General features: G+C 44.9%; 1 protein-coding gene across 1 annotated transcript in view; it reads right to left on the bottom strand.

The window, feature by feature from the left end:
* Window positions 1–3,803: 3,803 nt before the first annotated feature.
* The window catches only part of DAW1 (dynein assembly factor with WD repeats 1), a 103,638-nt gene continuing 94,297 nt past the window's right edge, over window positions 3,804–13,144 (bottom strand). The window contains exons 12-13 of the mRNA XM_068280528.1: window positions 4,677–4,839; window positions 3,804–4,091 (exon numbers count right to left, since the gene is read on the bottom strand). Of these exons, the coding sequence (XP_068136629.1) occupies window positions 4,057–4,091; window positions 4,677–4,839 (198 nt within the window). The 3' untranslated portion in view covers window positions 3,804–4,056. The remainder of the gene's footprint in view (window positions 4,092–4,676; window positions 4,840–13,144) is intronic.

Genomic DNA, 13,144 nt, shown 5'->3' with positions numbered 1-13,144 from the left:
GTTTACACTAACAGCATGCAGTCAGAGTAGGAGAAGCGAGGCGAGGAGGTACCGTAATCATTGGGGGAAAGCAGCTTGTTGTGCTGTGTGAGAAGTCTGACAGTGAGTGAGGAGGGGGAGACAGGAGACCAGCAGTGTTTCATTTGACATGAACAGCAGAAGGGATGAGGTGGTACTGCTGTCCTCACTGAGGAGGAGTTAAGTGGCTGAGGGTGAGCAGGTTGTTCTTCACAGAATCACAGCCAGCCAGTTTGCTGTTGTGTAGAGCTCCAGCATGTCCTATGAGAACATTAATTGAAGCAGAGTAAATTGTCTGGTGCTGTGCGATCATTTTAAATTAGGAGTGGGGGGGGGGGGGGGGGCATCCTCACAAGTTTGCCTCAGGCAGCAAAAAGTCTAGAACTGACCCCGTTTTGGGCGAATCATTTTATATACTAATATACTAAGAATGGAAGGGTGTAAATATGCACAGACCCGCTGTGAGTGGTGGCTTAGTTTGGGTGGAGAAGTTGTGGGAGGTAGCTTAGTGTGGGCGGTGGTGGCTTAGTGTGGTGGTTTTGGTGTGAGCATGCACCTGTGGGTGGCGTCTCAGTGTGGGTGGTGCAGTTAGTTGTGGGTAGCAGAGGCTTAGTGTGGGCAGTGGCTTCATGTGGTACAAATAAAAAAAAGCATTTGGAATACCTGCTACTCTTTGTAAACTAAGCCCATTGTCATTGCTTTGTGCACATCGGCTTTGTGTAATGCTGGAAGAACCTCACAGTGACTGTTTTACTGTCTGAGCTCCGTGCATGAGGTGCTTTTCTCTGTTCACAACTGTCGTTCAGTTTTGTCCCGTTTCTTGACCTGATTTTTGTGAGATAGTGTTACGAGTGCCTGCTGAGAGGTGCCTTCACAAGACTTCCAACAGTCATTACCACCTGCACATTGCAGCTGATGTCTGTCTAAGGGCTTGTTTCCACTGTCGCGAATCCGCATGCGTCCAACACATGCGGATTCGCACATGTAATGCAAGTGGATGGGCCTGTTTCCACTGTAGCATTGAGGTGCGTTTTTTTCAGCAGTGAAAAAACGCACAAAAGAGCCGCAGAATTCGCCTGCGAGTGGAATGCATGCGAATCGCATGCAATGTATTTAACAGGGAAATCGCATGCGATTTCCCCATGCGTTTTTGCGGCGAATTTGCATACGAATTCGCATAGGTACCAATTTAAATTCACACAGGCAGTGACATGGTTAAAATCGCATATACCCTCACCTATGCGAATTCGCGGCAAAAAACGCATGTGGAATCGCATCCGCATGCGGTTTCATCAGCGGTGGAATCCAGGCGATTCCGCACTGCAATAGTGGAAACGAGCCCTAACTTTCAGGATTGGAGAGTCCAGCTAGGGCTGACACTGACCAGGTACCTGCCGTACCTTCTGGGAAAACATGTGGCATGCATATGCCTTTCTTGCTACTTTCTAGGACAGGAGCTTTCAGATAGGTCTGGCACTGACCAGGTACCTGCAGTGCATCCTGGGAGAGAGTGTGGCATGCATATCGCATCTTCACTACTTTCCAGGATTGGAACTTTCAGGTGTGGGTCACAATGGATTCTGGAGGAGGACTGCAATATAAATGCATCAGTCCAGGCTTCTGCAGTGTCTTCTGGGTGAACATGGCATACAGAACCATTCTCTCTCCCCTTTACATGATTTAATGGGTGGGTGTGGAGGTTAACTCATTTTCACTAACCATGTTGTTCCATTGCATTTGACAAGAGGGAAGGACTCAGCTACTTAGTAGGAGGGATGAGGCAGGAGCAAAGCCTAATGGGATACAGCAGTAGGATTTCTGGAATGGATGGCCAAGTATATAGCCGACCTCCCCTCCATTGTTCCCTATGGGAGAAAGGCATAGATCAAAGATGGCATCCTGGTAACTGGGAGCTAAGGGTGTGCATAGCGGTGCAGTCCACTTGGGCAAGGGTGACATCATCCCAGGAACTGAGGACTTGCTTAGTATTGGTTGGAAATTGTGATACTTCTTAGTGAAGAAGCAGTAGGAAGGGTGTGAGGGTGTAAAGGAGTTCTGCTGAATGTCATGAACAGAATATCCGAAAACATAACCACAAAAGTTGTTTAGGTGATACCTTTTAATGACTAACTGTACAAGATTTCTTTGCAAGCTTTCGAAACTAAGTTTCTTCTTCAGGCATGTTTCAGAACTGGATCAGAACCAGGTTGGATGGTTCTGATCCAGTTCTGTAACATGCCTGAAGAAGAAACTAAAGCTGGCAATACACTGGCCCGATTTACCGCCGCTTCGACAGCAGATTCGATCACTGGGATCGAATCTGCTGCCAATCGTTCGCGCTACACGCCGAATTTCTATTCATTTCGTCCGATCCCGTCGATCGTGCCGTGCGGAAAATTACCGTTGATCGCCCGCGGGTAAAGAGCGCATCGCTAGCGGTGTTCGAGTGCCCGACGACCGACGCAATAGAGCCCGCATACATTACCTGCTCCGCCGGCGCGACTGCCCCCGCTCGTCTCCGCTCTGGTCTCCGGCATGCCTTCACTTATTCCTGCCCGGCAGGAAGTTTAAACAGTAGAGGGCGCTGTACTGTTTAAACTTCCTGCCGGGCAGGAAGAAGTGAAGCATGCTGGAGCCGGAGACCAGCGCGGAGAAGAAGAGCGGAGAGAGTCCCGGGAGTCGCGCCGGCGGAGCAGGTAATGTATGCGGCGGGGGGGGGGGGGGGAATGGGAGCGGCGACAGCAGCACCACCACCACAACAGATTGTGATCGGTTTCAGGCTGAAATCGGTTCACAATCTGTTTGCAGTAAAGGTAGCCATACGATCCCTCTCTGATCAGATTCGATCAGATAGGGATCTGTCTGTTGGGCGAATCTGATGGCAAATCGACCAGTGTATGGCCACCTTTAGTTTCGAAAGCTTGCAAAGAAATCTTGTACAGTTAAAGCGGTATCGTCACCAAAAAAAGTGTATTAAGTGATAAAGATGCTAAGCCTGCAATCAAAACTTTCAAAACTTTTTCTGCTGTTAAGATTTGGAGTTATCACATACTTAAGGAGCACTGGCCCTTTAGTAGTCGTGCCAAAGAATTGCATGCTGGGGATTCTTTTTATCTATAATCTATTCCTCCTCTTCCCTTTATTTCCCTGTCTGTTGCTTATCTGAAACCTGATCCCCTAATCACTTGTGTTTACAATCCTCCAATCGCGACTCAGCGATTGGAGGATACAAGAAAAAAAAGTAAAGGGCAGAAATGACATCACGAGTTATGCTGGGAATACACGTTAAGTTTTTACTTTAGATAGATGGGTTCGATAGATAAATTCCAACCTGTTGGATCTGGTCGATTCTACTTTCGTTTCGATTCTCCTCATTCAAGTGAATGTAATTGATAAGAAAAGATAAGGAATCGAGAGGGGAATCGAGCAGTGAATCGAGAGTAGAATCGATCGAAAGCGAAAACGAACGCAAAAACGCATCGTGTATTCCCAGCATTAGTCTTAACTGTGGGCAAAAGACATGGCCCCCAACAGGAACAGAATTCTCTTCATTTACTATATAAAATTCACTGAAACCAAAACGTGGACAGCACAATACATGTGTTATGTAAGTAGATCAAGTATTTATCTACTTATATATGTGTTTTTTTTCCCTGGCATAGTATGGCTGATCCTACCGCTTTAAGTTATCACCTAAACAACTTTTGTTGTTATGCCTTTGGATTCTCTCCATGACTAATACCGGACCGCACGCAAATGAACAGAATACACACACATTATGTAAGTCAAGATAATTTAATGAAAAATGGTTTAAAAATGCTAATAAAAAAAAGTCAACTACACAAAGTGAGATCAATACACAATAACACAAAAAGAACTCAACATAAACAATCCAGACACATCCGGAACACTCTGCTGTAGTCAGTAATACCACTCATGGAGAGGATGCTGCTTGTGATTGGTTGCAAGGAATCGGGACACAACTATTGTCAGATTTTGGCTTCTCCACTGATTAGATGGGAGATAAAGGAAGAGTAACTAACGCCATATCCTGCAGGTGTTGTCTTTACTCCCTGTTGAACAAAAAAATAAAAAAAAAATAAAGGTATTAATAAAAGAGAGAAAAAATAATGATTAAAGGGGTTGAACTTGAGATAGTTCATGCATTTATTTCACAACATATAAATCACAGCTGAACAACAAGCAAATCCTGACTGAGCACAATATGGGTAATCATTTATGTTGCCAGAATACATTTTATATAATCTGCCAAAGATAAACAAAGTTAGAGTCTCGTTTATCAAATTTTTTGTTATTGATTGTAATTCTTGAATTGAACCTGGAGTCACATAAAATGAAGAAGAAGGGGAGAGATCACATTACAACTTGTGATTAGACACAACTGAGGGGGAATTAAACAGGCTAAACTCTCTAAATACATACAGGGTGCATTTCTCTATGTATTTCTTCAGTCCTGTGCAAGAGTTCAGGTCCACTTTAAGTGAGTGACTGGTCTACCACAATGCATCACTACTGAATATGCAAATTATCTCTTCATGCCCCTGAAGCCAGGCTTTCTTCCAGAACTGCTGCTGTATATAAAAGATACTCAATCTTTCTATCAGTTATAGTGTGTCCAGTGGTGACAACAGACTTACCTGTAATAATGGTGTTTCCTTCGTAGTTGAAAGCACAGGAGAATATCTCATCCATGTGTCCTTCCAGCACTTGGACACACTGGCCTGTGTGCGGATCCCATAAACGGGCACTCTTATCTGAGCTGGCTGTTAATATGCGTGTCCCCTGGGCATTGAAACAGATCTAGGAGCAGAAAGCAGAACAGCAGCTGAGGACAAGTGTATATACTTTTATACATAAAATAAACCGGCCTCAATTCTTTATCTATCAGGGCCCTTAGTCTAATACCGGTAGCAATCAGTGTGTGATGGCTAGGGTGGGAGGGATGGAGGGGCGCACTTGGGTGCTGGAGGACCTTATCCCGGCTCTGCTATAAGTACTCATGAATTTATATATACTGTATATATGTGAAATTATATTCTCAGTTAAAAAAATTGCCTTAAAATATTTATTATGTTTTTGACATTTAATGTTGCTAAACCCTATCATTGCAGCCAGCTATGGATTTCCAAAACTAACAAAGACCAAGTAATTATATTCCAGTCTACAATCATTACTCTGTGCTGCTAGTTTTCATTGCAGATGTAGTCCAAGTATCACCCCCTTCCTGCAGGTAGTAGGGATGATCACAGATATGCAAATTGTTCCGAATTGATGCTAATTTATGCCGCTTAAAAATGGACCAATCAATTTAACCCAAACATTTGCATAATTTCAGAATACTTTGCATCTCATTGATCATCCCTAGTAGTTAGCTGCACAAACCAAGAAATGTAGCTTAATTTGCACACCTGCACAGTCTGAGTGGGTGACAGGAAGCGCTGGCACTCCCAATCTTGCCATAGTTTGTTCTAGTCTGTGTAGAGTGGCTGAGCATCTGAATCAAATGCACAAAGTAAGCAGGGCTAGAATGGCATTAATCCTTACAGTACATTATTAACTGAAGGGATTACTTGTTTTTCAACAAAAGGTGGTCTTGGCTGACTGCAAGCAAACCAGTTCTAGGTGGAGATGAACAGGGTATTGGCACAACCCAAGTCATATAAATGTAGCACATAATGAGGAGCATACATTTTCACTGAAAACTACATGCCAAAATACATTTTTGTTCACAAGCTACACCCAGGAGAAAAATATGCAAATTACCGCTACTGCTTATAGTCAGGATCAGGCGCCCCTGCATCAGGAGAAAACCTACTTATATATAATATACTTGATAGTATATACACAGCTTTACACATAGAAACTTTTTAGCATACATAATAATGTGTGTGTTAGAAGCATGATGAGCAGTCAGGTACTGCCACTGCAGCATTACACTTGTTATGATCAGGAGACTGTTGACATCACCACTGATATAGAACCACTCCAGCGCAGAGTCTAAGTGACCACGGGTCTTCACCGACACCCCCCTAATGGAGATGCCGGAACACCCCCCTAATGGGGATGCCGCGCTTCGCTGCCTAGTGCCCACCAGGTTGCGCCAGAGGAAGCTCCACAGTGGTTCGGAGAACAGGAGGATACTACTGAGTGAAGGACTGGGGTGAAGAGACGTATTCCACAGTACAAGCCAAGGGTCAGGGCAGGCAGAGTTCAAGAATGGTTGGGGTCACAAGCCAAGGGTCAGGGCAGGCTGAGTTCAAGGATGATCGATGTCACAAGCCGAAGGTCGGGGCAGGCGGAGTTCAAGGATAGTCGAGTACACAGGCCGGGTCACAACAGGAGATCAGAGATAAATATATCAGGGTATCACACTAGGAACACTAGCCAAACTGCCAGAACAAGCAGCACTGCAGTGAAGGGCAGTGCTGCTTAAATACTGGTGGCAATTGAATCTGGCGCCAGAATTAACGCAGTGCGCAGCGTCGCGAGCGCGCACACACAGCTCCGCGCACGCGTGCCCAGCGCAAGCGCGCTGCGCGCGCAACATCGTGCGCCATCTTGACTTGAAAGGGACTACAAGACTCAGCGTCCCTCCGCCCGCACGCGTAGAGACCCCTGCCTGGAAGTGTTGAGGGTCACGGACCCGGTGAGTATGACAACACTACAGCCTTAAACACATATGTGGAAAGTCTCGGAATGTACTGCATATAATAGGAATACTCAACAACTACTTCCTCGGTTAGAATAAATTAATACATTATGCTGTATAGGAAAAGCATTCAATAAATCTGTCAGCTCATTAACTTCTTGCCTCCCTATCTGACCTCAAAAGTCAAAGTCAATTTTGTTACTTACTTGCCAATACAAGAGTCAGTATTAGGCCCCGTTCACACTTGCGTTTTGGCAAATAAACGCACCGGATCCTGATCGGATCCTGACCTGATCCTGATGGTGCTGTCAGGCTCAGGTCCGGCTCCAGTCCGGGTGCGTGGGCCGGAGATCCGGACCCAAAAAATAGCGCATGTTGGAAAAGAGTCCGTAGTCCGGATCCGATCCGGCTCTGTACTGTACGGAACGGACGCGTGTGAACGTCCGCATAGACTTTACATTGCTATGCGGAACGTACGTTCCGTTTGTACAGTATGCGGTCCGGATCAGATCCGGAAAATCCGGATAGCGAACGCTAATGTGAACCGGGCCTTAATTGGGGATGCAAGTAATCTGCATATTACAAAGCATAGAGAATAATGCCCGTTTTAGACGTATGTTTGCGTTGCGGCAGGAGCGTCACATCCCCACCGCAACGCCAAAAAAGGACAAACCTATGATCCCGCGGCACATAGCGCTGACAGGGTCTTACGCTTTGCGCAATCTCGCCCCCCCCCCCCCCCCCCCCCAACACACACACACCCTGCTGGGCAGGAAGTAAAGTCACTGGAATTTTCATCAGTCCGCGCATGCACGCCATAATGCACAGTGCTTCCATCTATTAAATTGCTGCATCGCTCATGGACTCCAATGGCTTCAGTCACAGCAGAAGTCATACGGTAATGCGCTACAGACTTTGTGTCAGTTTAGCGGCAATTGGGAAGCTTCCAGTGCTACGCAACCCAACAGGGTAAGTGTGCAAGGCCCCAGACACTTCCATTGCAGTTGTGTCACCCTGCGGCAAAACAAGGTAACACAATGCACCCTTGCAATGCAAGTGTAAAAGGGGCCTCAGTGATGAAAGTGAAGAATTTCTGACTATGATTAATATTAATTTTCCCCATGGCAAAGCACACAATCTCTTTCTTTAGAAAACAATATGTGTATGGCAAGTCTGATTCTTCAACAGGTGTGAAGAATACACATTGCTTCGTTTGTAGCTGCCCACAGGCATAACTAGCCAGGGCCATTGTTAGGCATAAATAAACCAGGCAGATGCTTGGAGTGACAGCTACTTGAAGGGGCACCAAGGAGATATTTTTAGCAGACTGTGCTTTATGAAATTCTTATGCACAACTGCTAGTTCCATTAAGAGATGGATGAACAGTAATTTTAACACCTAAATGGGCACGGCTGATTAACAGAACAAAGGTTGCCTGAATAGCATAACAATGGCAGATACTTTTCATACGCTAATTAAGCTGTAATTTTTTTTATTTTGTCTATATTGATTGTTGCAACGCTTTTTAATTATTTTAATTATATTGATTGTTGCAACTCTTTAATTTCCAGGACAATATTCCAACCTGTAAAGACTTGGACTTCACGCAAACAGTGGCTACACCCACATCATTTATAGGAAGGATTTGTTATGTGGGTTAAGCGAGTCTGAGCCAGTGAGTTGCATATGGCCTGGTAATAATGCATGTAAGACATATACAGTATCCTTTATAGACTTGTTTTCAGAAACAATATCTCTGTATCTAACCTATCAATTTGCCACTGTTGCCTGCAAAGCCAATTAATGTAGGCTGCAGACTTACTATTAATAAGTTGGGGGGGGGGGTAACAGCTGCCTTCCCTCCGGCGCCACAATGGCCCAAAATGGCCCTGAATCTATGGATATACAGGAAATCTCTATAGGTAGAGCTTCAGCATGCCTTGCTACATGCATAGACAATGCCGCAGTGGCCTTGTGTCTGTAAGCTAGCTTCATTTATAAGAGAAGGAAATAACCTTGCAGTAGTTGTGATTATCAGGTATGCATTGCCAGATCCAGGAGCCACAACTCAGCATAAATATTTCATTCAAAAAAGTTATCTGAAGCCGTCAACAAGAAGAAGAAGAAAAACGAACAGTAAATACGCTAGTCAGCAAGTCTTAATTAGAATTATAAAATAGAAAAAACCGAGAGCCCAATATGGTGTAGTATGTTAAAGACAATTAGTAAGTGGTTTAGTGAGAGAATTTATACTCACAAACATGGGTTACCATTCAGGCAACCACTCAATAGGCAGGTGAGGAGATTAGACCTGTCCTCACTCAGGATTAAAAAGTCGCTCTCTGTAGTAAAGAAACAAGAAAGGGGGTAGCACTCCCATCCACCAGGAGTGGACACAGAGTATTTGTATGTAGAACAGAGGCGCCAGCAGGATAAAAGTCAAAATGTTTAAAAATTGCTTAGAAGAAGTGGTGGGCTTGCCTCCCAAAAGCAGACACGAGATCCTGTCTTCATATAAATCAATACATTTATTATACTGTACCCCAAAAACAGTGCAACGCATTTCGCAGGCCAAGCCCGCATCATCAGGCAATAAAAGTGGGGACAAAACAGAATTTCGTCAATAGCAGGTGTAGTGCTACACCTGCTATTGACAAAATTCTGTTTTGTCCCCACTTTTATTGCCTGATGATGCGGGCTGGGCCTGCGAAACGCATTGCACTGTTTTTGGGGTCCAGTATAATAAATGTATTGATTTATATGAAGACAGGATCTCGTGTCTGCTTTTGGGAGGCAAGCCCACCACTTCCTCTAAGCAATTTTTAAAAATTGTATTGACTTTTATCCTGCTGGTGCCTCTGTTCTACATACAATTTAATTAGAATTATGGATGATGGCCCCAATCACAGAACTAGCTTCACCACACACACAAAATTAGCAAAACAGGACAAAGGGCTGGTTCCCACTTACCTAAAAAAAAAAAGTACCCGTTCAGTACATATTTTAACCACTTTACCCCCGCGCGTACGTATTTCTCCGTCCCTTTTTCCATCCTTTAACCCCCAGGAACGGAGAAATACGTACTTTCCGCGCTCCCGCCGCTGTCCGCGCTCCCGCCGCTGTCCGCGCTCCCGCTCGTAAACACGCCGCCCGCCGCTAGTAAACACGCCGCCGCCCGCTCGCCCGGAGATCAATGAACGGGAAAATCCATTCCCGTTCGTTGATCTCAGCCCCGCAATGATCCGCTGCCGCTCGGCTGAGCAGCGCGACCATTGTGGGAAAAAAAAAAAAAAGTTCTCAGCCTCTTTCTACTTCCTGCAAGCGTCCTTCAGGACGCTTGCAGGTCGCATAAACAAAATGTTACTGTGGCCATCTTGTGGCCAAATAGTAAAACTACATCCAAAGCATTTTTCACATAGAAATAAATTAGTTTAACACACAAAAATAACCCTTTACCTCCCACACTGCCCAAATTTTTTTTTCTTGTAATTTAAAAAAAAAAAAAATGTACAATTAAAAAAAAAAAACATAAATAGTTACCTTAGGGACTGAACTTTTTAAATATTTATGTCAAGAGGGTATAACACTGTTACTTTATAAACTATGGGCTTGTAATTAGGGATGGACGCAAAACTGAAAAAAAATGCACCTTTATTTCCAATTAAAATATTGGCGCCAAACATTGTGATAGGGACATAATTTAAATGGTTTTATAACCGGGACAAAAGGGCAAATACATTTCATGGGTTTTAATTACAGTAGCATGCATTATTTAAAAACTATAAAGGCCAAAAACTGAAAAACAATTTTTTTCCCACGTTTTTTCCTATTTTCCCATTAAAACACATTTAGAATAAAATAATTCTTGGCATAATGTCCCACCTAAAGAAAGCCTAATTGGTGGCGGAAAAAACAAGATATAGTTCATTTCATTGCGATAAGTAATGATAAAGTTATAGACGAATGAATGGAAGGAGCGCTGAAAGGTGAAAATTGCTCTGGTGGTCAGGGGGTAAAACCCCTCAGTTGGGAAGTGGCTATGTTCCGCTTAGCACAGGAAGTGTTTTTTTTTATATTAAAAACAGATTCACTTGCAGCATTACAGTAAGCGGAATGCAGAATCTAACCTTTGCACATTTTCCCGGACAATCCAGGAAATGATATGCATTGAAAGCCTACGAGAACGCATAGTGTCCATTCTCAGAAGGCTAGTTGCCGTGTCTGCTTTGCTCGATTCGACTACCACCGTGACATAAATATTTACGTATGCTGCTGACTCCTCCACTCGGTCCCGGGACAAAGATCAGGGTCCGGCAGAAGCATGGGGATCCTCATAGGGTTGCAAAAGACCAATGGTAATTCTCAGCAACAGGGAGGATTCTCATTGGTTTACGGTTTACCAGTGAAAATTCTCCCTATGGTGTATGAGGAACCCCTACTTCCGGGCTGCATACCGAGGGGCCCACCGGCGGCTGGATACGTGAGTGGTGATGCGGAAGGGCAAACTTGATCGACCTGGGACACATGGTCGAAGTCGACAGGCAGACGTGGTGCGGATGCAAAACGGACAGAACGCATTTGCTTAGCAGATGTGCTCACCGTGCCAGTTCTGCATCCACTCTAGTGTAAACCAGCCCAAACTAATCCTAGTAATCACATTGTCTGTTTATGCTGCCAGCTTCCATGAATCAGATACTTGGGGACACTAATCAACACAGAGGGTGCGTGCAGTTTTATTTCTTGTACATTCACAGCGTGTTATGTAGCACCTCATTTGCGATGGAATTCTTCTACTTTAATACATTTACAGCCCCTACCCACTTTGCAGACATGTAATCCAGTAACAGTAAGGCCTCTTTCACGCGTACAAGAGGAATCGGTGCAGGAGAGGAATAGGCGCGGGAGACTTGGGCGCAGGAGAGGAATCAGCACAGGAGACTTGGGCGCAGGATACAGCCGGTATGGCTGATCCTGCTAATGCAGGCCCCGTTAAATACTATTCCCCCTCCAGGTCGCCATGGATGGTGGGGAATGAAATAATTTGGCTTCCAGCAATTGCTGGAGGCCGATTTATAGTGTTTTTAAAATGTAACTTCTGCTCCGTCTTCTGACTGCACCGAAGTTACTCCCTGTGCGCCGCTATAGCCGTAATTCCTATTAAGGTCTATGGTGGCCCCGGCTGCGCCCAAGTCTCCTGCGCTGGATTCGGTGTGTTCGCTCTTTCACATGGGGAGCTGACATGCAGCTTACCCTTCGATCTGAGTGCAGATCACCAAATGCCTTCCAGCTGCAACTTAATACACTCAAATAACAGCGTTTATAAGCCACACACGTGGCAGCGATTGACGCGCAGAGTGGTTACCAGGCAGCAAAGACCTACCTCATGTCATGGCTGTAGATGTGCCTCCATGTGTCAGACGCTACTTTTAAGTGGGTGCACAGCAGCAGCTGACAGTAAGCGCACCACCCGCAGCTACCCATGCAAAGGGGGCTTAATAGAAACACAGATAGGTATACAAATAAAGAGTTGTGTGTGACTATACACTGATAGATTTTCAGTAGCTGTAGCAAATGATCAATGTTACCCTGACTGAGGATTAAGTAAAAAGCCACCATGTCTAGCTTTGCACAGCAGAAAGCTATAAAGCCAGTGTTTATGTGAGTATTTTTAATAGTTTTTCCCAGAAAGCTGTTCAGGTGCCACTGGTGACTGTGTCCAGACCTGCCTATGGGATGCTGCCACCGTTATTGTAAGATTGTTAATTGGCATAAGAGCAGTGTAGACACAACCTGAGCAGAGCCGGGATAAGGTCCTCCAGCACCCAAGGCTGAGACACCAAAGAGATCGGCCCTCCATCCCTGCCCCCCAGTCACACACCGATTGCTATTAGACTACGAGGTGTCCCAGCCCCCCCCCCCCCCTTTAATCTTCAGTTATCTGACTTGCAGTCACTGCCATGTATCCCCTTTCTTATTTCTCTCTGCTTACACCCCCTCTTACACTGCGCCCTGAGGCTGGAGCCTCTCTTGCCTCTGCCTGGCCCTGAACCTAAGCGTAAGCTTGCAGCATATATATGACATTTTTAGCCGCCTCTTAAAGAGGAACTGTAATGAAAAGGGAGAAAAAATAAATCAATACACTGCAAAGTGAGAAGATAAAAAATAGAAGCGAGATCAAGAAATGAATGATATTCACCATGTAATCAGCCTGCATGTCATGACATCACACTGTAGGTGAGGTTTCACCACAATATCAGCCACACAAACCCTCCTGATGATGTATTCAAGAAAAGGTAAATATTTCTCGTGGGAAAGGGGGTATCAGGTACTGATTGGGATGAAGTTCAATCCTTAGTTCCAGTTCCTCTTTAAGCACAATTATGCTATAGAGGTGGATGAAGCTGTGTGCACACGTACCTCCCCTCCTGGCACATGCAAAGAGGAGGAATAGCAATC

Source organism: Hyperolius riggenbachi, chromosome 4 (assembly GCF_040937935.1).
Source record: "Hyperolius riggenbachi isolate aHypRig1 chromosome 4, aHypRig1.pri, whole genome shotgun sequence".
Lineage (NCBI taxonomy): Eukaryota > Metazoa > Chordata > Amphibia > Anura > Hyperoliidae > Hyperolius > Hyperolius riggenbachi.
The sequence above is the reverse complement of the archived record's forward strand: the minus strand, read 5'-3'. Positions and strand labels throughout refer to the sequence as shown.